This window comes from Capricornis sumatraensis, chromosome 17, assembly GCF_032405125.1.
Source record: "Capricornis sumatraensis isolate serow.1 chromosome 17, serow.2, whole genome shotgun sequence".
In the NCBI taxonomy this organism is placed as follows: Eukaryota; Metazoa; Chordata; class Mammalia; order Artiodactyla; family Bovidae; genus Capricornis; species Capricornis sumatraensis.
In genome coordinates this window covers 36,030,842-36,056,868 of record NC_091085.1, presented here as the reverse complement: position 1 = coordinate 36,056,868, position 26,027 = coordinate 36,030,842, and the positions used below count along the sequence as shown (strand labels likewise).

The following is a 26,027-nucleotide window of genomic DNA, read 5'->3' as shown; positions in this document are numbered from 1 at the left end:
GGGATTTTCCAGGCAAGAGTACTGGAGTGAGGTGCCATTGCCTTCTCTGAAGAAGTTAATAATAGTTACCTCTAAATAATGGAATTATGAAATTTTTGTTTTCCACTTGAGTTGCATAATGACTGTCTGGTCTTTGTCTAAGCTTCTAGGATGGGGCATATAAACCCTTAACTTCCCAAGTAAAGGCAATGTCTTTAGCATAAACTCAGGGGTAGTCTCAAGTAATGAACTGATTCATGGTAGGCCCCTAGAGAGTTTCAGGATGGGAGGAGGTCTACTAGAAGGACCAACCATGTAACTACAGAGTTGGAGCTTTGAGCCATGTGATATAGGCCTGACCTCCTGACCCTCAGGGAAGGAAGGAGATCTGGAGATTAAGTTCAATCAAGTGATCAATGATTCATTCAATTAGTCATAACACTTAAAATTTCAGAAACTGATTCACATAGGATTTTGCTCTTTGATGCAGTCATAAATTTCACTTAATTGTCATATACACTTGTCTACATTTAATATAAAGCAAGCTCAGCCACTCAGTTCTGTCTAGCTCTTTTGTGACCCTTTGCACTGTAGCCCACCAGGCTCCTGTGTCCACATGATTCTCCAGGAAAGAATGCTGGAGTGGGTTGCCATGCCCTCCTCCAGGGCATCTTCCTGAGCCAGGGATTGAACTGTGTTTCCTGGATTGCAGGCAGATTCTTCACCTGCTGAGCCATCAGAAAAGCCCAATATAGAGCATATGCACATAATAAAACCTCAGTAAAAACTTAGGACACTGAGGCTTAGGTGAGACTCCTGGTTGGTAAACACACTGATGTCCCAGGAGGGCGAAACACACTGATTCTATTGGGAGAGGACACGAAGCTCTGCTTTTGGGATCTTTCTAGATCTCACCCAAAAGTCTCTTCTTTTGGCTGGTTCTGTTTTATGTCCCTTGTAATAAAATTTTAATCACCAGTATGGTGCTTTCCTGAGTTCTCTGAGGCATTTTTGAGAACTATCAACCCTGGGGGTTTAGGGGGAACACCAACATATTTGCATTCAATTGATCAGAGAGGTGTGAGTGGCCTGGGGACCCCTGAACTTGTGGCTGGTGTCTGAGTTGAGTGCAATCACACTGGGGACTGTGCTCTTAACCTATGGAGTCAGTATTAAGTTCCTGTCAGAATTTTATTGCAATTTGATGTCTTCATACTATCCGAAGTGTTATTATAATGGACTTACATTACTTTTATAATTTAAAAAACTTTCATTTTTTAAAAAAAAGATGATCTTACAATTAAATAAATCATTACTATTTTAAATCGCAAAATCATTAACACTGAAAGAAATAAGAAATAAAAGCCCACAAGTAAAACTGTCTAGGGAGAAAGAAGGTAAATTTACTAAATTAAATTTTAAAAGTTCATGAAGTTAATAAAACAAAAACATAAAGAGTGGTATATAAAACTTTGTAAAGTAGGTCTTTAAAAAACCCGATTAACGTATCTGCAGGGCAAAACACACGATGGTAGGAAAAACAATTGGAGAAGGAAATGGCAACCCACTCCAGTATTCTTGCCTGGAGAATCCCAGGGACGGAGGAGCCTAGTGGGTTGCCGTCTATCGGGTTGCACAGAGTCAGACACGACTGAAGTGACTTAGCAGCAGCAGCAGCAGCAGGAAAAACAAACTAAATAGCAAGACTCATTTAACAAACAGTAACAATGTATTTTTTGTAGAATATAAATATACAATTTAAAGATATTTCTATATGACAGCATCATAGTACAGAACCTTATATGACTATACTTCTGAATTTTAAGTATTATGACTAGGGGGAGTGAAAAGTGAAAAAATCTTTATTTTGGTCATTTAGAGTTTATCCTCTGAAGTCTATTAATGCAATGACTATTAAACCACTGGGTCATAATATATGTACGGTATTAAGCTGCGTGATTTTTAAAAACCCCTTACTAGCTGCCTTCTCCTCCCTTCCCCGGTCTCACTTCCCTACTTTTCTACTGCTGTTCACTGGTCTTACCTCTAAATAACGTACATGCTTTGAAACTCTTAGGGTCTGCTTATAAGGGAATTCAAAGAAAAATATGTGTAGAAACAAATTTTTAAGAGGACTGATTTTTTTCTATAAGCACTGGATTTGCCAGCATGGGACATCCTTTCACATATATGTATTATCGTTGCCTCCTGACTAACAGTCTTGATTTCAGTCTCTTCAGACTCAAAAGACCATGCACATGAGAAGTAACTGACAGAAGTTTAAAAGGGAGGGAAAAAAAAAACCATTCATGGAAAGAACTATGACATCATTACTTCCACTGAAGAAAAGTAATTATTGTAACAAAAATTATTTTTGACAATACCTAAGTTGTTTTCGGAGTTGCTCGATTTCCGCACTTTGTTCAGTTACTGTTTTCAGAAAATGTTGATTAGTCTGCCACAAGAAAAAAAACAAAGAAAGAAACATTTAGTATTAGAACATTTAAAACTCTATGCCAGACTAACTGCAGGGTATGTAAGTGAAAAAAATGAACTCATGATAATGATTAGATTTTTTAATGATAAAATATAGCCCTAGCCCTCTTTCCTTGCCTTCCCTATTTCAGCAGATACCTGCTTTATTTCACACTACCTGTATTTACATTTCTGCATCTCCTGATTTTTTCCAGCCTTCTAAGCCTCCTTTGCTCACCTAAAGAGCAAAGTCTTTCTGTGTAGTCTTTTTCTATGTAGACGACTACAGATGGTGTAGAATTCATGTCCCCAGCCTGTTCCTTAAGAGCCCAAAAACAATGAATGAAGGAAATTGGTAGGTAAAAATCCCAAATTCCCACGCCCTATGGTAGAATAACTCTGAGCCTGTTTATAAACTGGCTTCCAGAGTTCATTGTAGGATTAAGTTTCAGTTACCCACAGGGTTAATTTGCTTGACTGATAAAAATCCTTTATTGGCTGCCTTGTTCTCCCTTCCTAGCCTTATTTCTCCACTCCCCTACTGGTTTTTCCTGGCATTACTGCCCAAATAAATTATATACTTTGGGACGCTTTCCTCAAGGTCTGCTAATGCTAAAGGAAGATATGAAACAGCTTTCCAAGTGTACAAAAACTCTTTTTCTAAGGGAATTATCTTCCATAAGTGCTGGTTTTACCATGACGGTACAAATTCCTTATCATTGCCATTAGCTATATGTCTTAAAGGCAACGTCATATAAATTATTACCTTCTAACCGATAGTCTTGTTTTCAGTCTCTTCCCATTTTAACAGATCATTCACACCTCTCTCCAAGTAAAGTCCCTGAAGCAGTTTTCATTGAGTTTTTTCCATACTCTACCCAATTTCATGGACTTCCTATTTTAAATACACTTTTGTAATATCCCTCTACTTGGGATGTCCTCATTCTGCCAGCATTCAGCACTCCATACCCCATGTGGTTCACTCACTCTTAAGACAAAACTGTTTCCTTTTTGCATTTTGATAAAACTTTATATATACTTTCATAATGCACACTGCAGCACATTTAAGTACTGTATTTAAAGCTTAATATTCCTTGTTACAACATGAGCCTATTTTTGAAAACCAGTTCCACTCAGAACTGCCAGCATCTTGCACATGATTCAGTACTTTCTAAGTACTTGTACCTTTGAGGAATGAATGAACCCCTAATTAAGACATGAAACAGAGCCTGAGGACTACATCTTTACCTTGGGAAGTGGACAACTCCAGTACAGAATTTAGTATTTAATTCACAGGCTACAATTTAAGAGACCATCAAGGCATACAGAGAAAGGATAGAATAATGAGAGGTAGGTGAATTAAAAAGTTAAAACAGAAAAGTGGATGTGACATAGGGCATAATCTATGCAAGACATATGATTATATAACTGAAAGGCTGACTTGAAAATGAAATGATTTTGTTCTATGTTATTTCAAAAGATAAAATCACACATCAGTGGGAGGAAATCTGGTAAAAAGATTTTAGCTTTCTAATAATTAGCATTCAAAGGAACAGGCTCTTTGAAGGAAATGGCAAGATCTCTTACAAGGAAAGGATATTAAAAGCAGTCACTAGAGAGGATCATCTAAACTGAAAAGCATTTAATAGAAGGATGCCTGTATCATTTGAGGGACTAGATGATCTTTAATATCAATTCAAATTCTGTGAAGCTATCTCAATGACTCAGCCCAAAATGATTCATGTTTCTGAATTCCTTTATAATGTTTATAATGTACCATTAACGCTTTATTATAACTTATATAGTCGCTGAACTGGCATAACTAGTGCTTGTGTTTTTCTTACTATATGTGAACACCTTAAAGGTAGATTATGTAATTAGTGGAAGTATACATTAGAATTGTGAATTTTAAGAAGCTAGTGTAGGGAACAATCACATATAACCTGCTAGCAAGCCTATTAAGAGCTCAACAATTACATCTGAATATGGCTTTATGATGTTACATATTTGTGATCACAAAGAAAATTATGTACTATATCAATAATACAGAATTTGGAGATTCATAAAGGACCCTGGAAGTCTCCCTTTCAATCACCAATTATTTCCAGTGTCATTCCTATTCTACCAGTTAGACAGGGGCTCTGTGAACAGATGCACATTTCTCTTCAACTAGAGAACCCATGACAGTGGAAGGAACTTAGTATGCAATTGACAAATATTTCTGGGTTAGAGATGAATAAATATCAAGAAAAATATGCTTGCAGTAAAGACAATCTGTAGGAAACATAAACTCTTATTATATGTATACTAATAATAAATAAACATATTTTTAGGTATCATTTAGTTCAGGGCATTTTACATTCTGCCTATTACTAAAGTACACTGCTTGTGAAAGATTTTATTCATTGTTATATACTCATCAACTTTCTGTACATATATAGGAATCTATTCGTTTAACAGTTTATTCATATAATCAGAAAAATTTTTAATGGAAATTATTTGATTTTGACTCAAATTTGCTTCTATGACCATGCTGAATGCTCTTGAGATTTACAAAATCTTTACAATCACTTAACATTTAGATTTAGTAGAGTCTTATTTATATATACCTTAATGTACGATGTATTAAGACAAACTCTTAAAAAATTTCTCTTAGCATTTTTCTTTATTTTAACCACAGGATAGTCTTTTCTTTGCTCTTTATAACATAAATGCTTCATCCAACTTTCATTTCTGTATCTCTTTTATTATATCCATAGTTTATTATTCTTAGTTTTGGTCTGTTGTTATGAACACCTTACAATTTTTTTTTCTTTTTTTGGGCGGGGGGGCTTCCCTGGTGGCTCAGATGGTAAAGAATCTGCCTGCAATGTGGGAGACCTGCGTTCGATCCCTGGTTTGGAAAGATCCCCAGGAGAAGGGAATGGTTACCCACTCCAGTATTCTGACCTGGAAAATTCCATGGGGTTGCAAAGTCAGACGTGACTGAGTGACTTTCACTCACTCACTAGAAATTTTTAAAGTATGTCCTGTAAATATTTACATAGCTTTCTATGACTTTCATCAGAATAATTTAGGGTTGAATATAATAAAATATGGGCACTGTGGTATAAAATTCCAAAGGATTATGTAATAGCACGCTTTTAGGAAATACTGAAAGAAAGAATAAGCAATTGTGATGTTAGGTTAAATTATTCAATGTCATGTAGAAACAAGACTTCTTAAGAAAATCAGTCATCATTTTATTTTGGAGCACTTTAGTACTATTTTAAAACTCGAAGAAGCACATTATTAAAAATAAGTAATTAGAAGTTTCCAATATTAACATAAATAGGGAGAAATTTAGTATTTTTTACATGGTTAAAGGAGAAATTTTTAAAAGTAGAATAAAATTGATTGGATAAACTTACTTTTAATGGCACAACTCCACTCTTAAACAAAGACATTTTCATTAGGAACTAACAAGGATTAGCAAGGTAACTAAGCAAAACGAAGAAAGGAAAGAGAGGAATTGTCTGAGATGTCATAATCCTATTATTCAACAATCAGGTAAAATAAAATACCAAGAAGGAAAACAAAACAAAAAAAAAACAACAATAGAAAAGAAAAGTGTGTGTGTAGGGGTTAAAGAGCAGAACTGGGAAGGCTAATTCTACTTCTTCTGGGAAAAATTAAAGGGAAATTAAGGTGTAGCAATTCAGGTGATGGGTGGTCAATCAACTAACAAGTGGTTCTCAGTGGCCTACTGGTTTTAAGCATTTGGGCTACTCATTTGTCTAGCAGTTCCACCATTCTTAGTTGATACCTTACCATATTTTAGAAGAAACGCTAAGAATAAAGAATGAACCCTACTCTTGAGGCACTCACAGTCTAGATTACGCTCAGGAGATCATACCAAGAACCCTAAGAGCATTTTCAGATTAGAATATATTTCAGATAGATGTTAGTTTTAGATGTCTAGAACCCACTGTAAACTCCCATGTCACGCTACTGAATACAAAAGAAAAGACAGATAAAAAGAAAAGAGTACTGCCTACCTACGTTAATTTCAAGTTTTTTATCTTGTTGATTTACCTTAGCAAAAATACAACTACTTACAGTGACAATTTCTAATTTATGTAAAAAGTGCACTAAATGGATGTTTTCACTTACCATTTCTACATTCTCATTAGTAACATGAAGATGCTTGGTCAGCTGCTGAAAACTTGTCAGCTGATCCTATAGCAGGAAGATAGGGTACATAAATAACATTGTGTTTAAAACCCATATTTAAAATTAGACTAAAATCAAGTCTAAAATCATTATGGCTAAATCTAGATGACATCACTTGCATTTCTTTCAACAAGTACTGTGAGATCAATAGTCAAAGAAATAAAAAGAAACAAATGTTTAATGCCTACAAAATTAAATAAGTTGACAATGTGGAAACTAACGTGGCTAATTATTTTATGTGAAATCATTATTTCAAGTCTCTTATCCTCATCCATCAGAGGGCAGACAGAATTAAAACCACAATCACAGAAAACTAACCAAACTGATCACATGGATCACAATCTTGTCTAACTTAATGAAACTATGAGTCAGGCCATGTAGGGCCACCCAAGATGGACGGATCACGGTGGAAAGTTCTGACAAAAAGTGGTCCACTAGAGAAGGGAATGGCATACCACTTCAGTATTCTTGCCTTGAGAAACCCATGAACAGTATGAAAAGGCAGAAAGATATGACACTGAAGATGAACTCTTTCATGAACCAATGAAAGATGAACCAATAGGCTGCTGAAGAAGACCAGAGAAATAGCTCCAGAGGGAATGAAGAGGCGGAGCCAAAGCAGAAACACCACCCAGTTGTGGATGGGTCTAGTGGTGAAAGTAACGTCTGATGCTATAAAAAGCAACATTCCATAGGAACCTGGAATGTTAGGTCCATGAATCAAGGTAAATTGGAAGTGGTCAAACAGGAGATGGCAGAGTGAACACCGACATTTTAGGAAACAGTGAACTAAAATGGACTGGAATGGGCGAATTTAATTCAGATGATCATTGTATCTACTACTGTGGGCAAGAATCCCTTAGAAGAAAAAGAGTAGCCTTCATAGTCAAAAGAAGAGCCCAAAATGAAGTACCTGGGTGCAATCTCAAAACAGAATGATCTCTATTCATTTCCAAGGCAAACCATTCAATATCACAGTAATCCAAGTCTATGCCTCAATCACTAATGCCAGAGAAGCTGAAGTTGAATGGTTCTATGAAGAACTACAAGACCTTCTAGAACTAACACCCGAAAAAAGATGTTCTTTTCATCACAGGGGACTGGAATACAAAAGTAGGAAGTCATGAGATACCAGGAGTAACAAGCAAGTTTGGCTGTGGAGTCAAAAATGAAGCAGGGCAAAAGCTAACAGAGTTTTGCCAAGAAAATACACTGGTCATAGCAAACACCCTCTTCCAACAACAAAAGAGATAACTGTACAAATGGACATCACCACGTGGACAATACTGAAATCAGACTGATTAAATTCGTTGTGGTCGAAGATGGAAAAGTTAGCAAAAACAAGACCTGGAGCTGACTGTAGCTCAGATCATGAACTCCTTATTACAAAATTCAGACAAATTGAAGAAAGTAGGGAAAACCACGAGGCCATTCAGGTATGATCTAAATCAAATCCTTTATGATTATACAGTGGAAATGACAAATAGACTCAAAGGATTAGATATGATAGAATGCCTGAAGAAATATGGATGGAGGTTTGTGGCATTCATTGTACAGGAGGTAGTAAAAAAAACTATCTCTACCAAAAAGAAATGCAAAAGGCAAAATGACTGTCTAAAGAGGCCTTACAAATAACTGAGAAAAGAAGAAAAGCAAAAAGGCAAAGGAGAAAAGGAAAGATATATTCACTTGAATGTAGAGTTCTAAAAACAGAAAGGAGAAAGAATTCCTAAGAGAACAGTGGAAATAGAGGAACAGAACAGAATGGGAAAAAGCCTAGAGATCTCTTCAAGAAACTTAGAGATACCAAGGAAACATTTCATACAAAGATGGCACAATAAAGGACAGAAATGGGACGGACCTAACAGAAGTAGAGGATATTAAGAGATGGCAAGAATACACAGAAGAACATTACAAAAGAGATCTTCATTTCAGTTCAGTTGCTCAGTTGTGTCCGACTCTTTGTGACCCCATGAATCGCAGCATGCCAGGCCTCCCTGTCCATCAACAACTCCTGGAGTTCACTCAGACTCACGTCCATCGAGTCCGTAATGCCATCCAGCCATCTCATCCTCTGTCGTCCCCTTCTCCTCCTGCCCCCAATCCCTCCCAGCATCAGAGTCTTTTCCAATGAGTCAACTCTTCTCATGAGGTGGCCAAAGTACTGGAGCTTCAGCTTTAGCATCATTCCTTCCAAAGAAATCCCAGGGTTGATCTCCTTCAGAATGGACTGGTTGGATCTCCCTGCAGTCCAAGGGACTCTCAAGAGTCTTCTCCAACACCACAGTTCAAAAGCATCAATTCTTCGGCGCTCAGCTTTCTTCACAACCAAATCTAACATCCATACATGACCACAGGAAAAACCATAGCCTTGACTAGATGGACCTTAGTCGGCAAAGTAATGTCTCTGCTTTTGAATATACTATCTAGGTTGGTCATAACTTTTCTTCCAGAGAGTAAGCGTCTTTTAATTTCATGGCTGCAATCACCATCTCCAGTAATTTTGGAGCCCCCCAAAATAAAGTCTGACACTGTTTCTGCTGTTTCCCCATCTATTTCATCTATTTCCCATGAAGTGATGGGACCGGATGCCATGATCTTCGTTTTCTGAATGTTGAGCTTTAAGCCAACTTTTTCACTCTCCTCTTTCACTTTCATCAAGATGCTCTTTAGTTCCTCTTCACTTTCTGCCATAAGGGTGGTGTCATCTGCATATGAGGTTATTGATATTTCTCCTAGAAATCTTGATTCCAGCTTGTGCTTCTTCCAGCCCAGCGTTCCTCATGATGTACTCTGCATAGAAGTTAAATAAGCAGGGTGACAATATATAGCCCTGACGTACTCCTTTTCCTATTTGAAACCAGTCTGTTGTTCCATGTCCAGTTCTAACTGTTGCTTCCTGACCTGGATACAGATTTCTCAAGAGGCAGGTCAGGTGGTCTTGTATTCCCATCTCTTTCAGAATTTCTCACAGTTTATTGTGATCCACACAGTCCAAGGATTTGGCATAGTCAATAAAGCAGAAATAGGTGTTTTTCTGGAACTCTCTTGCTTTTTCCATGATCCAGCAGATGTTGGCAATTTGATCTCTGGTTCCTCTGCCTTTTCTAAAACCAGCTTGAACATCAGGGAGTTTCATGGTTCACGTATCGCTGAAGCCTGGCTTGGAGACTTTTGAGCATTACTTCACTAGCATGTGAGATGAGTGCAATTGTGCCGTAGTTTGAGCATTCTTTGGCATTGCCTTTCTTTGGGATTGGATGAAAATTGACCTTTTCCAGTCCTGTGGCCACTGCTGAGTTTTAATGAACCAGATAACCACGATGCTGTGATCAGTCACCCAGAGCCAAACATCTCTGGGTGCAAAGTCAAGTGGGCATTAGGAAGCATCACTATAAAGAAACTTCGTGGAAGTGATGGAATAGCAGCTGAGCTACTGCAAATCCTAAAAGATGATGCTGTCAAAGTGCTACACTCAATATGCCAGGATATTTGGAAAATTCAGCAGTGGCCACAGGACTGGAAAAGGTCAGTTTTCCGTCCAAACCCAAAGAACAGCAATGCCAAAGAAAGTTCAAACTACCACACAATTGCACTCATTTCACATGCTAGCAATGTAATGTTCAAAATTCCCCAAGCCAGGCTTCAGCATTATGTGAACTGAGACCTTCCAGATGTTCAAGCTAGATTTAGAAAAGGCAGAGGAACCAGAGATCAAATTGGCAATATCCACTGGATCATAGAAAAATCAAGAGAATTCCAGAAAAACTCAACTTCTGCTTCATTGACTACACTAAATACTTTAACTGTATGGATCACAGCAAACTGTGGAACATTCTTGAAAGAGATGGAAATACCAGACTACCTTACCTGCCTCCTGCAAAACTAGTATGCAGGTCAAGAAACAGAACAGGACATGGAACAACAGACTGGGTCAAAATTGGGAAAGGAGTACCATGCTTATTTAATGTATATGCAGAGTACATCATGCGAAATGTCAGGCTGGATGGGGCACAAGCTGGAATCAAGATTGCTGGGAGAAATATCAATAACCTCAGATATGCAGATAACACTACTCTTATGGTAGAAAGTGAAGAGCAACTGAAGAGCCTCTTAAGAAGGTGAAAGAGGAGAGTGAAAAAGCTGTCTGACAACTCAACATTCAAAAAATGAAGATCATGGCATCTACTCCCATCAATTCATGCCAAAGAGATGGAGAAACAATGGAAACAATGACAGGCTTTATTTTCGGGGGCTCCAAAATCACTGCAGATGGTGACTGTAGCCAAGAAATTAAAAGATGCTTTCTCCTTGGAAGAAAAACTACGACAAACCTAGAAAGCCTATTAAAAAGCAGAGACATCACTTTGCCAACAAAGGTCCGTCTAGTCAAAGCTACGGTTTTTCCAGTAGTCATGTATGGATGTGAGAGTTGGACCACAAAGAAGGCTGAACGCCAAAGAATTGATGCTTCTAAACTGTGGTGTTGGAGAAGACTCTTGAGAGTCCCTGGGACTGCAAGGAGATCAAACCAGTCAATCTTAAAGGAAATCAGTTCTAAATATTCATTAGAAGGACTGATGCTGAAGCTGAAGCTCCAATACTTTGGCAACCTGATGCAAAGAGCTGACTCATTAGAAAAGACCCTGATGATTGGAAAGACTGAAGGTAGGAGGAGAAGTGGACGACAGAGGTTGAGATAGCTGGATGGCATCACCGACTCAATGGACAGCTTGATTTTGAGCAAGCATGGGGAAGTGGTGAAGGACAGGGAAGCCTGTTGTGCTGCTGTCCATGGGGTAATGACTGAGCAGCGGACATGACTAAGTGACTGAACAACATCAAATTATTTCTAGAAATCAATCCATCAGGAGACAGGTATGATATAAACACCTTGTCCAATATTGAAAAACCACATTCAAACCTGTTTAAAACAAACCCATTGCACAGTTATTATTGTACCTTTTCCTCTTCTTAGGAGTCTCATGGTTTGACTGCCCCACAAGTTTTAAACCTTTTGATTATCTATGACCAAATTAAATATCATATGTGCAGGTGACATAAAGTTGGGAGGTGTTAATATGTCAGATGACAGATTTAAAGCTTGATAGCTAGAGCTTCAGATAAAGACAAAGTATTATCTGTAAGGTCTATGCAAACAGCAACAGTAACAACTAAAACCCCCCAAAAACCCTAACTTCAAAGCTGTACCGTAAAAATGATCTTATTCAGGTGGAAAACAAAACCTAATGGCTTAGTTTACTGATCTAAATGAAGAAACAGCCTTCAAAAAGATACTTATATTAGAAATGATTTCTAGATCTCAGAGGTAAAAGTATTACAGCTCAGACTACATGTGTGTTATTTTCAAACCAAGGCATGTTGGGAAACATGATTTTGTAAACTGAAAAGCAACATAAGCATTATTATGATTTCTTTAGGTAAAAATACCCATTTGTAATGATAATAAAACAAATAGTCATTAACTGGAATTTGAAAACTCTGTAAGAGTTGAAGAGAGACACAGTGATAGCTGCCTTCTCAAAAATCCACAGGAAAGGAATCAGAATTGGAATTACTCCATAGTTTTAAATATCTGTTGTTGTTTAGATGCTAAGTCGTTTAAAAAAAAAAAAAAGATGCTAAGTTGTGTCTGACTCCTTTGTGACCCCATGGATTGTAGCCCACCAAGTTACTCTGTCCATGGGATTTCCCAGGCAAGAATACTTGAGTGGGTTGCCATTTCCTTACCCAGGAGATCTTCCCACCCAGGGATCGAACCCGTGTCTCTTGTGTCTCTTGCATTGGCAGGAGGATTCGTTACCACTGAGCCACCAGGGAACCCTACAGACACATTCAAATCCTGAGTTACAACAAAGCACTCAGCAATTACAAATCATTTGCAGATAATAAGACTGTTAGATATTATATTAGGTATTCAGTCAGTTCAGTTCAGTCACTCAGTTGTGTCCGACTCTTTGCAACCCCATGAACCACAGCACGCCAGGCCTCCCTGTCCATCATCAACTCCCAGAGTTCACCCAAACTCATGTCCATCAAGTTGGTGATGTCATCCAGCCATCTCATCCTCTGTCGTCCCCTTTTCCTCCTGCCTCCAATCCCTCCCAGCATCAGGGTCTTTTCCAATGAGTCAATTCTTCGCATGAGGTGGCCAAAGTACTGGAGCTTCAGCTTTACCATCAGTCTTTCCAATGATCACCCAGGACTGATCTCCTTTAGAATGGACTAGTTGGATCTCCTTGCAGTCCAAGGGACTCTCAAGAGTCTTCTCCAACACCACAGTTCAAAAGCATCAATTCTATGGCATTCAGCTTTCTTCATAGTCCAACTCTCACATCCATACATGACCACAGGAAAAACCATAGCCTTGACTAGACAGACCTTTGTTGGCGAAGTAATATCTCTGTTTTTGAATATGCTATCTAGGTTGGTCATAACTTTCCTTCCAAAGAGTAAGCGTCTTTTAATTTCATGGGTGCAATCATGATCTGCAGTGATTTTGTAGCCCCCCAAAATAAAGTCTGACACCGTTTTCACAGTTTCCCCATCTATTTCCCATGAAGTGATTGGGACCAGATGCCATGATCTTCGTTTTCTGAATGTTGAGCTTTAAGCCAACTTGTTCACTCTCCTCTTTCACTTTCATCAAGATGTTCTTTAGTTCCTCTTCACTTTCTGCCATAAGGGTGGTGTCATCTGCATATCTGAGGTTATTGATATTTCTCCCGGCAATCTTGATTCCAGCTTGTGCTTCTTTCAGCCCAGCGTTTCTCATGATTTACCCTGCATATAAGTTAAATAAGCAGGGTGACAATATATAGCCTTGACGTACTCTTCCTATTTGGAACTGGTCTATTGTTCCATGTCCTAACTGTTGCTTCCTGACCTGGATACAGATTTCTCAAGAGGCAGGTCAGGTGGTCTTGTATTCCCATCTCTTGAAGAATTTTCCACAGTTTATTGTGATCCACACAGTCAAAGGCTTTGGCATAGTCAATAAAGCAGAAATAGGTGTTTTTCTGGAACTCTCTTGCTTTTTTGATGACCCAGCGGATGTTGGCAATTTGATCTCTGGCTCCTCCAACTTTTCTAAAACCAGCTTGAACATCAGGGAGTTCACAGTTCACGTATTGCTGAAGCCTGGCTTGGAGAATTTTGAGCATTACTTTACTAGTGTTTGAGATGAGTGCAATTGTGCAGTAGTTTGAGCATTCTTTGGCATTGCCTTTCTTTGGGATTTGAATGAAAATTGATCTTTTCCAGTCCTGTGGCCAGTGCTGAGTTTTCCAAACATGCTGACATATTGAGTGCAGCACTTTCACAGCATCATCTTTCAGGATTTGAAATAGTCAACTGGAATTCCATCACCTCCACTAGCTTTGTTATGTATTATATATTATGTATAACATAAACTGCAGTGTTACATGTATGTATGGGGCTTCCAAGGTGGTGCTAGTGGTAAAGAACTCGCCTGCCAAGGAAAGAGAGGCAAGAGATGTGGGTTCGATCCCTGGGTCTGGAACATCCCCTGAAGGAGGGCATGGCAACCCACTCCAGTATTCTTGCTTGGAGAATCCCATGAACAGAGGAGCCTGGCAGGCTACAGTCCATAGGGTCACAAAGAGTCAAAACACAACTGAAGCAACTTGGCACACACACATGCACACATATGTATGTATAAATCACTATAAATTTCTCTGGGGAAAGTATGGTCCAATACTATGGTGAGAAAAGTCAACCCCCTTCCTAACCAAACACATATACCAATAACATAGTCTTGATAAGAAGGAGAATTGCTTTCTTTACTATATGAGAATATGGTCAGAAGAATCTTTATTCCACCAGTTGCTTCGTTCTCTGGCTTATTGCTGTTCCTCTTTAAACACATTTTAAAGAACTTTATAATTCACGACAACAACTAAACAATGAAATATGAGACAACAATGCAGCATCTTGTGCACTGAAAGAGTATAGGCAGTCCACGTCCTGTAGTCTTGAAATGCATGATTTTCACTTACTATAGTACAGTTGAATTATATTAGTCCTGTATAACAGGATTCAAATCTCAGTCACAAATACATTAACTGTATAATACTATATAAAACATTGATTATATATCACTCTATATTAATTATTATTACATAAAATGCAGACTTTACTGCTAACTCTTCAGTCTACAACTGACCATGTGATAGCAGAACATCACGATCGGTGTCTAATTACTTTCGGTCCCAGAGTTTCTGTTATTCAGTTCATGCAGAGACAGCAAAGTGTGCAGTTGTGCTGTCTCCTTTTCTTCCAGTGATAATATACTCATGTGACATTTTTAAGAAAATTGATAACTGAAAGAAGGAATTAGCCAATGAAGATAAAACTGCTGCAAAGAAACAGAAAGTGATAACTCTGGGTAATGTTGTAAATGAAGTTACAGGAGAAAATATCTGAATGTGAGAACATGGACACTGCCACTATTCAGGACACACCGGCAAGGGTAACTTAGTGAAAGTGAACCCAACATGAGTGAAGAAAGAAGTTCTGATGAAAACGATGGAGATGTCCTAGAAGGGGGACTAGCAAAAAATTCACATCACAGGAATACTAAGGTTATTTCATACATTGCAAAGGATAAAATGCTGGAAGCTGATCCGAACTTAGAAAGGAATATTCTAAGTTCACCAAAGCATAAAAAAGATACCTGCTCTGTCATAAAGTTTTCAACATACCTAGCAGAAAAAGAATCAATGGAGAGATAAGGGAGGTAGATTTTCAATGGAATGGATGGTCCTGTGAGATAGCGAGTGTATGTTAACAGAGATATCACACAAAAGTTAGACGCCCACTTTAAAAGAATATTAAATGATTCTTGCTTTGGACATAAAGAAATCCTTAATAACCATTAAGATTCTTTCCTCTTTTAAAATCCTATTCTGATGAATTTATGTTAGAGGCACTTGACATCTATTTCAGTAAAAGGTCACATTTAAGGTTGTTAACATTTTTGTTTTACACAGTGTTGTCATATTTGAGTAGCCTTCTTCACTGTCCATAAACTAATGAACAGTTTTGGTCTTTTTTTTAATCAGGTAAAAAAAATCAGGAATATAAAAGTTTTAGAGATTCATTTACACATAAAATCTTATGGCCGCTTTTTAGCCCTAAATACAGCTTTCAGTGCTAATAACATTATAAAACCCAATGTACACTAGGCACTATTTTAATCATTTAGTGTGTTCAAAAGATTTCTAACCATCAAAGATCTATTTATTGCCAACATAAATATTACACTAGAGACTTAGGCATTCTTCTCCAAAACTGAATTTCTCCAGAATGCAACTTATTGATACATAACAAAACCATGAAATCCAAAATTACCTTTTGCTTTTGACTTTCAAGAACTTGAATCTGGGCCTCAGTCATATGTTCTTGGTAAAGTTTCTGTAGCTTACACAACTCCTGAGAAACAGTCTGCCAGAGTTCTACAGCCTGAGCTTTTTCCTATAAAAGAAAAACATTAGCGAACTCATTATTAGTAGGCTACCGCACAGGATAAATGAATCACATTCTCTTACACAATGAGTTCATATACATAAAGTCACAAAATAAAAATAGAATTTATACAAGATGGTATGGTTGCAATATTTTTCATGATATAAAGTTGTATTAATAATTAGAGAGTAAAACTAAACATGAAAATTCTTTAGTTTGAAATTTTCTTTTTATTCAGATCTAATAGCAAAATGAAAACCCTTCAACCAGAGAGAGAGGTTTAAACCACTTTCTTTGTTTCACAAAAAAGTGTAAGCCATAAAAATTCTACAAGTGTAAGCCAAGAATACTATCCTTGGTAAAGCACAAGTGGTTTTTTCTGATTGCAAAAGTTATGTTTATCTTAAAAAATTAGGAAAATACAGAAAAATGAAGAAGAAAAAATTACCTGATTTTTAAAAACTACATGATAATAAATACTGCTAACATCTGGACACAATCAACTTAATAAATGTTGGATGTATTCTTGTTTATAAATGTGATTTGAGGGGAGAATTTTGTATTTTTTCTTAAAGAAAAAAAAAACGGACTGATACAGTATGTTGATTGTATTGTACTATTTTCATTTGGCATTTTATAATAAGAATTTTATCAGGCCATTATTCTTTCAACAAGTATTTCTCAAAAGTGATACAAGGACCCTTTAGACAAAATTATGTTCATAACAAAAGGAAGGCATTATTCTCTTTACTCTCATCTGCACATGAGTTTACAGTGGAGTTTACCAAAGTTTATATGATGTTACCTGTGATATGGTCATTGCTCTAATGGCTACTGAAATGCATTCCTAGGTTCCTATTTGTTCTAAAATGTCCTAGCTTTGTATTCTTGCCTCCTTTGTCAAAGATAAGGTGCCTGTAGGTGCATGGATTTATCTCTAGGCTTTCTATCTTATTCCATTGGTCTATATTTCTGTTTTGTGTCAGTACCATACTGTCTTGATGACTATAGTTTTGTAATATAGTATGAAATCAGGAAGAATGATTCCTCCAGCTCCATTCTTTTTTCTGAAGATGGCTTTGGCTATTCAGGGTCTCTTGTGTTTCCACTGAATTGTGAAATTTTTAATTCTAGTTCTGTGAAAAATGCCATTGGTAAATTGATAAGGATTGCACTGAATTTGTAGACTGCTTTTGATAGTATATTGATTTTTGATACCATTGATTCTTCCAACCCAGGAACATGAAATTACTCTCTATCTGTTTATGCCATCTTTCTTTCATAAAAGGAGGCAAGAACATACAATGGAGAAAAGACAGTCTCTTCAGTAAGTGATGCTGCAATTCTGAACAGCTACATTTAAAAGAATGAAATTAGAACACTTTCTGACACCATACATGAAGATAAACTCAAAATGGATTAAAGACCTAAATGTAATGGCTCAGATGGTAAAGTGTCTGCCTACAATGTGGGAAACCTGAGTTCAATCCCTGGGTCGAGAAGATCTTCAGGAGACAGAAATGGCAACCCACTCCAGTATTCTTGCCTGGAAAATCCTATGGATGGAGGAGCCTGGTAGGCTACAGTCCACGGGGTCTCAAAGAGTCAGACATGACTGAGCGACTTCACTCACTCACTGTAAGACCAGAAACTATAAAACTCTTAGAGGAAAACAGAGGCAAAACACTCTATGACATAAATCACAGCAAGATTCTCTATGACCCACCTCCTCCAGTAATGGAAATAAAAACAAACAAGTGGGATCTAATTAAACTTAAAAGCTTTTGCACAACAAAGGAAACTATAAACAAGGTGAAAAGACAACCCACAGAACGGGAGAATAGCAAATGAGACAACTGACAGATGATTAATTTCCAAAATATACAAGCAGCTCATGCAACTCAATAACTGAAAAACATATATCCCAATTAAAAAGTGGAAAGTGACAGAAGACCTAAACAGACATTTATTCAAAGAAGACATACATAATAAACATATGAAAAGTAGCTCAATATTGTACTTTATTAGAGAAATCCAAATCAAAACTACAATGAGATATACCTCACACTGATCAGAATGGCCATCATGAAAAAAATCAACAAATAATAAATGCTCGAGAGAGTGTGTAGAAAGGGAACTCCTTTTGCATGGTTGGCAGGAATATAAATTGATACAGACATTATGGAGAAGAGTATGGAGATTCCTTAAGAAAACAAGGAATAAAACTATCAAATGATCCAACCGTTCCACTACTGTGAACATACCCTGGGAAATCTATAATTGAAAAGGACACAGGTAACCTAGTGTTCAATACAGCACTATTTGCAATAGCTGGGACATGGAAGCAACCTAGAGGTCCATCAACAGATGAATGGATAAAGCTTCTACATATATACAATGGAATACTACTCAGTCACAAAAAGAAAGTCATTTCAGTCAACTCTAATAAAGTAGATGAAAAAAGAATCTATTATATACAGTAAGTCAGGAAGAGAAAAACAAATACTGTATATTAGCAAATATATAAGGAAGCAAAAGGCAAAGGAGAAAAAGATATACCCATTTGAATGCAGAGTTCCAAAGAATAGCAAGGAGAGCTAAGAAAGCCTTCCTAAGTGAACAATGCAAAGAAACAGAGGAAAACAACCAAAAGGGAAAGACTAGAGATCTCTTCAAGAAAATCAGAGATACCAAGGGAACATTTCGAGCAAACATGCGCACAATAAAGGACAGAAATGGTACGGACCTAACAGAAGCAGAAGATATTAAGAAGTGGTAGCAAGAATTCACAGAAAAACATTACAAAAAAAGATCTAAATGACCCAGATAACCACAATGGTGTGACCACTCATCTAGAGCCAGACATCGTGAAGTACAAAGTCAAGTGGCCTTAGGAAGCATCACTACAAACAAAGCTAGCAGAGGTGATAGAATTACAGCTGAGCTACTGCAAACCCTAGAAGATGATGCTATGAAAGTGAGGCACTCAATAGGCCAGCAAATTGGGAAAACTCAGCAGTGGCCACAGGACTGGAAAAGGTCAGTTCTCATTCCAATCTCAAAGAAAGGCAATGCCAAAGAAAGTTCAAACTACTGCACAACTGCACTTATTTCACATGCTAGCAAGGTAATGCTCAAAATCCTTCAAGGTAGATTTCAACAGTACATGAATTGAGGACTTCCAGATATAACAGCTGGATTTAGAAAAGGCAGAGGAGCCAAAGATAAAATTGCCAACATCCGCTGTATCACAGAAAATCAAGAGATTTCCAAAAAAAAATCTACTTCTGCTTTACTGACCACACTAAACCCTTTGATTGTGTGGATCACAAGCAACTGTGGAAAATTCTTAAAGATTAGGATACCAGACCACCTTACCTGTCTCCTGAGAAACCTCTATGCAGGTCAAGAAGCAACAGTTAGAACCAGACATGGAAGAACGGATTGGTTCCAAACTGGGAAAGGAGTATGTCAAGGGTGTATAGTGTCACCCTGCTTATTTAACTTATATGCAGAGTACATCATACAAAATGCCAGGCTGGATGAAGCACAAGCTGGAATCAAGATTGCAAGGAGAAATATCAACAACCTCAGATATGCAGATGATACCACTCTAATGGCAGAGAGAGAAGAGAAACTATAAGAGTCTCTTGATGAGGGTGAAAGAGGAGAGTAAAAAAGCTGGCTTAAAACTCAGCATTCAAAAAACTAAGACCACGGCATCTGGGTCCGATAACTTCAAGGCAAACGGGGGGGAAAAGTAGAAACAGTGACAGATTTTCTTTTCTTGGGCTCCAAAATCATGGAGAACGGGTGAATGCAGCCGTGAAATTAAAAGATGTTTGCTCCTTGGAAGGAAAGCTAAGACAAACCTAGATAGCGTGTCAAAAGCAGAAACATTAGGTTGCCGATAAAGATTCAAAGCTGTGGTTTTTCGAGTACACATGTATGGATGTGACAGTTGGATCAAAAACAAGGCTGAGTGCTAAAGAACCGATGCTTTCCATCTGGTGTTGGAAAAGACTCTTGAGAGTCCCCCAGACTTCAAGGAGATCAAATCACTCAATCCTAAAGGAAATCAGTCCTAAATATTCATTGGAAGGACTGAATCTGAAGCTGAAACTCCAATACTCTGGCCAACTGATGCAAAGAACTGACTCACTGGAAAAGACTGTGATGCTGAAAAAGACTGAAGGTGGGAGGAAAAGGGGTTGACAGAGGATGCGATGGTTGGATAGCATCACCAACTCAAAGGACATGAGTTTAAGCAAACTGGGAGTTGGTGATGGACAGGGAGGCCAGGCGTGCTACAGTGCATGAGGTCGCAAACAGTCGGGCACAACTGAGCAACTAAACTAAACTGAGCTGAACTGGGAGATGGTGAAGGACAGGGAAGCCTGGCGTGCTGCAGTCCATGGGGTCACAAAGAATTGGACATGACTGAGAGACTGAACAATAACAACACAGAATATAGAAAAATGGTATTGATGAACCTACCTGCAAGCAGCAATGGAGACACAGCCATAGGGGAAAGACGTGGACATGGGGTTGGGGGGGAAGGAGAAGGTGGGATGAATGGAGAGAATATCAGGGAAACATATAAACTACCATATGTAAAACAGAAAGCCAGTGGGAATTTGCTGTACAACTCAAGGAGCTCAAACCCGTTCTCTGTGACATCCTAGAGGGGTAGGATGGGATGGGAGGTGAGAGGGACATTCAAGAGGGAGGGAACATAGGTATGCCCACAGCTTACTCATGTTGAAGTATAGCAGAAAATAACAACACAATATTGTAAAGCAATTATCCTTTAATTAAAAATATCTTAGGGACATTGCAGATGGATTCTTTACCATCTGAGAAACCAGGAAAGTCCTCCACAAAGCAGAGCAAAAACTTTATTCATTCATTGAGGAATTGGGCTTTCCCAGTTCCTTGTTCTTTAAAGACCCCTTCTGCCTGGAGGAGGGAAGCAGGAAACTTTTAACCAGTAAGAGTGTTATTTCTGGCCTGCTGGATTTAAATGCCAAACTAAGCAGCATTTTCTGAGTGTGGGTCTCTACAGTCCCCTCCAAGGAAGGCACCCAGGGAAATTGGTTTCGGGGGACAGTTTGGGAACAGCATTCAGCCTCTCCCATCTCCACTCTACTGGGCTGAGCATGAATTGGAAGGACGGGTACCACCTCTCAATTTCAGATGCTGTTCTCTGATAGGTCAGATAGGAGATCCAGAGTAGAGTTAGGGTCTGTGCATGAAAAATCCCTAAGAGGAAACATAATGGCATTCTGGCTAAACCAATTTGACAAGGGTCATTGAAGAGATCAAGCCCTGAGCCTTTGTGTGGGAGCACTGATTCCAAAACCCTAGACTACCAGTGAACTAACCCTAGGGAGTATGAAAGAGTGAGAACTCACACAAAGGAAACCAGCTGAATACAAGACTCGGCTTCACCCAACCATCAGTAGCACCCTCCAGTAGTATAGGACACCTCATCTAAACAACAAACAAAAAAAAACACAAACCCAATCATCAGAGACAGGATTACCACCTCACTCAGCCTTGCCCATCAGAGGAAAAGCAAACAAAAATTCAGCACAAATCACACCCTATATGAAGCTTACACAAACTGTTGGACAAACCTTAGGAGGGCAGAAATCAAAAGGGAGAAAGAATTCAACCTTTAAGCCTGGGAAAAGGAGACCTCAAGCACAGTAAGTTTAAAAAAAAAAATTAAGAAAAGGCAGAAAAATACTACACAAGTGAAGGAACAAACTAAAAACACAGAAGTCTCCAAATAAATGAAGAGGAAATGGGCAAACTACCTGAAAAAGAATTCAAAATAACGATAGTAAAAATGATCAAAAACTCTGAAAACAAAATGGAGAAAATGTGAGAATCACAGAAGAATTAAAGAATAAACATACAAACAACACAATTACTGAAATTAAAAATACTCTAGAAGGAACTGATAGCAGAATATCTGAAGCAGAAGAACAAATCAGTGACCTGGAAGATAAAATGGTGAAAATAACTTCTGAAGAGCAGAATAAAGTAAAAAGAATGAAAAGAACTGAGGATAGTTTCAGAGACCTCTGAGACCATATCAAACACCCCAACATTTGAATTATAGGGGTCCCAGAAGAAGAAGAGAAAAAGAAAGGATATGAGAAAACTTTTGAAGAGATTATACTTAAAAATTTCCCAACAAGGAAAAGGAAATAGTCAATCAAATCCAAGAGACATAAAGAGTCCCGTATAGGATAAACCCAAGGAGAAACAGGCCAAGACACATACTAATCAAACTAACCAAGACTAAGCACAAAGAAAGAATATTAAAAGCAGCAAGGGAGAAGCAACAAGTAACATACAAGGGCAACTCCATATGATCTTTCAGCAGATCTGCCGATCTTTCAGCAGAAACTCTGCAGGCCAAAAGGAAATGGCAGGATATTATTTAAAGTACTGAAAGGGAAAAATCTACAACTACTGTACCTGGCAAGGATCTCATTCAAAATTGATGAAGAAATAAAAATCTATTCTGACAGGCAGAAGTTAAGAGAATTCAGTACCATCAAACCAGTTTTACAACAAATGTTTAAAGGGACTTATATAGTCAAGAAATACAAAAGGATCTACAGAATCAACCCCCCAAAATTAAGAAAATGACAATAGGAACACATATATCAATGATTACTTTAAATGTAAATGGATTAACTGCTCCAACCAAAAGACACAGACTGGCTGAATGGATTAAAGAAACAAGATCCATAAATATGCTGTCTACAAGAAACCCACCTTAGACCTAAAGATACATATAGACCAAAAGTGAGAAGATGGAAAAATATATTCCATTCAAATGGGACGCTAAAGAAAGCTGGAGTAGCAATCCTCATATCAGACAAAACAAACCTTAAAATAAAGAATATTACAAGAGATAAGGAAGAACAGTACATAATGATCAAGGGATCAATCCAAGAGGAAGACCTACAATTGTAAATATCTATGCACCCAACACAGGAGTACCTCAATACATAAGGCAAACACTAAGAGACATGAAATGGAGAAGGCAATGGCACCCCACTCCAGTACTCTTGCCTGGAAAATCCCATGGACATAGGAGCCTGGTGGGCTGCAGTCCATGGGGTCGTGAAGTCTGACATGACTGAGCGACTTCCCTTTGACTTCTCACTTTCATGCACTGGAGAAGGAAATGGCAACCCACTGCAGTGTTCTTGTCTGGAGAATCCCAGGGATGGGGAAGCCTGGTGGGCTGCCGTCTATGGGGTCGCACAGAGTCGGACACGACTGAAGTGACTTAGCAGCTAGCAGCAGCAAGAAACATAAAAGGAGAAACTGATGATGACACAATAATAGTAGGAGACTTTAACACACCACTCACACCAACAGAAAGATCATCAAAATAGAAAATTAATAAGGAAATACAAGTCTTAAATGATACATTAGATGAGATGGATCTCAATGATATCTTCAGGACATTTCATACAGATGCAGAAAAATACACCTTCTTCCCAAGTGCACATGGAACATTCTCCAGGATAGACCACATCTTGGGTCACAAATCAAACCTCAGTAAATTTAAGAAAATTAAAATCATATCAGGCATCTTCATCTTCTCCAACCACAATGCTATAAGACTAGATATCAATTACAAAAAAGAAACTGTGAAAAACACAAACATATGGAGATTAAACAACACATTTCTAAATAACCAGCCAGTTACAGAAGAAATCAAAAGGGAAATCGAAAAATTTCTAGAAACAAATGACAACCATTTGAAATCAGATTTGAAATCATGAGAAATGCTGGGCTGGAGGAAGCACAAGTTGGAATCAAGATTGCCGGGAGAAATATCAATAACCTCAGATATGCAGATGACACCACTCTTATGGCAGAAAGTGAAGAAGAACTAAAAAGCCTCTTGATGAAAGTGAAAGAGGAGAGTGAAAAAGTTGGCTTAAAGCTCAACATTCAGAAAACGAAGATCACGGCATCTGGTCCCATTACTTCATGGCAGATAGATGAGGAAACAGTGGAAACGGTGTCAGACTTTATTTTGGGGGGCTACAAAATCACTGCAGATGGTGACTGCAGCCATGAAATTAAAAGACGCTTACTCCTTGGAAGGAAAGTTATGACCAACCTAGATAGCATGTTAAAAAGCAGAGACATTACTTTGCCAACAAAGGTCCATCTAGTCAAGGCTATGGTTTTTCCTGTGGTTATGTATGGATGTGAGAGTTGGACTGTGAAGAAGGCTGAGTGCCGAAGAATTGATGCTTTTGAAGTCTGGTGTTAGAGAAGACTCTTGAGAGTCCCTTGGACTGCAAGGATATCCAACCAGTCCATCCTAAAGGAGATCAGTCCTGGGTGTTCACTGGAAGGACTGATGCTGAGGCTGAAACTCCAATACTTTGGCCACCTTATGCAAAGAGGTGACTCATTGGAAAAGACTCTGATGCTGGAAGGGATTGTGGGCAGGAGGAGAAGGGGTGACAGAGGATGAGATGGCTGGATGGCATCACCAACTTGATGGACATGAGTTTGCGTAAACTCCGGGAGTTGGTGATGGACAGGGAGGCCTGGAGTGCTGCTATTCATGGGGTCACAAGAGTTGGACATGATTGAGTGACTGAACTGAAAGCTCTCACTGTATGCAGATGACAGGATACTGTACACAGAATACCTTAAAGATACTATCAGCCAATCACTAGAGCTAATCAGTGAATTTAGTAAAGTTGCAGGTTATAAAATCAATACACATGAATCACTTGCATTTTTATATACTAAAAATTAAAAATCAGAAAAAGAAATTAAGGAATCATTCCCATTCATCATTCCAACAAAAAGAATTAAACATCTAGGAATAAACTTACCTAAGGAGACAAAAGAACTGTAACACAGAAAATTAAAAGACGGGGCGGTCCTAAGATGGCAGAGGAATAGGACGGGGAGACCACTTTCTCCCCAACAAATTCATCAAAAGAACATTTAAACGCTGAGTAAATTCCACAAAACAACTTCTGAATGCCGGCAGAGGACATCAGGCACCTAGAAAAGCAGCCCATTGTCTTCGAAAGGAGGTAGGAAAAAATATAAAAGACAAAAAACAGAGACAAAAGAGGTAGGGACGGAGCTCCGACCGGGAAGGGAGTCTTATAAACAGAGAAGTTTCCAAATACCAGGAAACACTCTCGCTGCTGAGTCTGTGGTGAGCCTTGGAAGCACAGAGGGCAACATAACAGGGAGGAAAAATAAATAAATAATCAAAACTCACAGATTACAAGCCCAACGGTAACTCCCCCAGAGGAGAAGCAGCCCAGAGGCCTGCACCCACCACTAGCAAGCGGGGGCTGAGCAGGGAGGCGCGGGCTGCATTGCTTAGATTAAGGACTGGGCCTGAATGCCTCGAGGGCAATCTGAGTGAACTAACCTGGGCTAGCAAACCAGACTGTGGGACAACTACCACACGAAAAGCCCTAAGACATAGCTAGGCCCGCGCACAGAACAAAGGACTGAACAGAACTAGCCGGCTGCAGACCATCCCCCTCTGGTGACAGGCAATCGCAGCCCCAGAGAGACATTGTCTACCAAACAGCAAGCAGGCTTCTTTGCTAACTAAGACTTCTTGGGGTTCTGGACAGTCAACATCCACCTGAGAAGGTGTGCCGGTTGTACACCCAGAAAACCAAGTGGCAGGGATGGGGAGGCGATAAGTCACAGCAACCGCACTCGCCAAAAACCTCACCACCTGAGCTGCTCAGACCTGGGAAGAGCACAAAACGCAGGTTCAACCGAGTCTGTGCCTCTGAGGACTACCCGAGTGCCTGAACCTG

At 38.6% G+C, this 26,027-nt stretch overlaps 1 protein-coding gene across 1 annotated transcript in view; it reads right to left on the bottom strand.

The window, feature by feature from the left end:
- SCLT1 (sodium channel and clathrin linker 1) overlaps window positions 1–26,027 on the bottom strand; it is a 257,901-nt gene that overhangs the window by 143,661 nt on the left and 88,213 nt on the right. The window contains exons 7-9 of the mRNA XM_068989603.1: window positions 16,060–16,182; window positions 6,607–6,672; window positions 2,364–2,434 (exon numbers count right to left, since the gene is read on the bottom strand). Coding sequence (XP_068845704.1) covers window positions 2,364–2,434; window positions 6,607–6,672; window positions 16,060–16,182 — 260 coding nt within the window. The remainder of the gene's footprint in view (window positions 1–2,363; window positions 2,435–6,606; window positions 6,673–16,059; window positions 16,183–26,027) is intronic.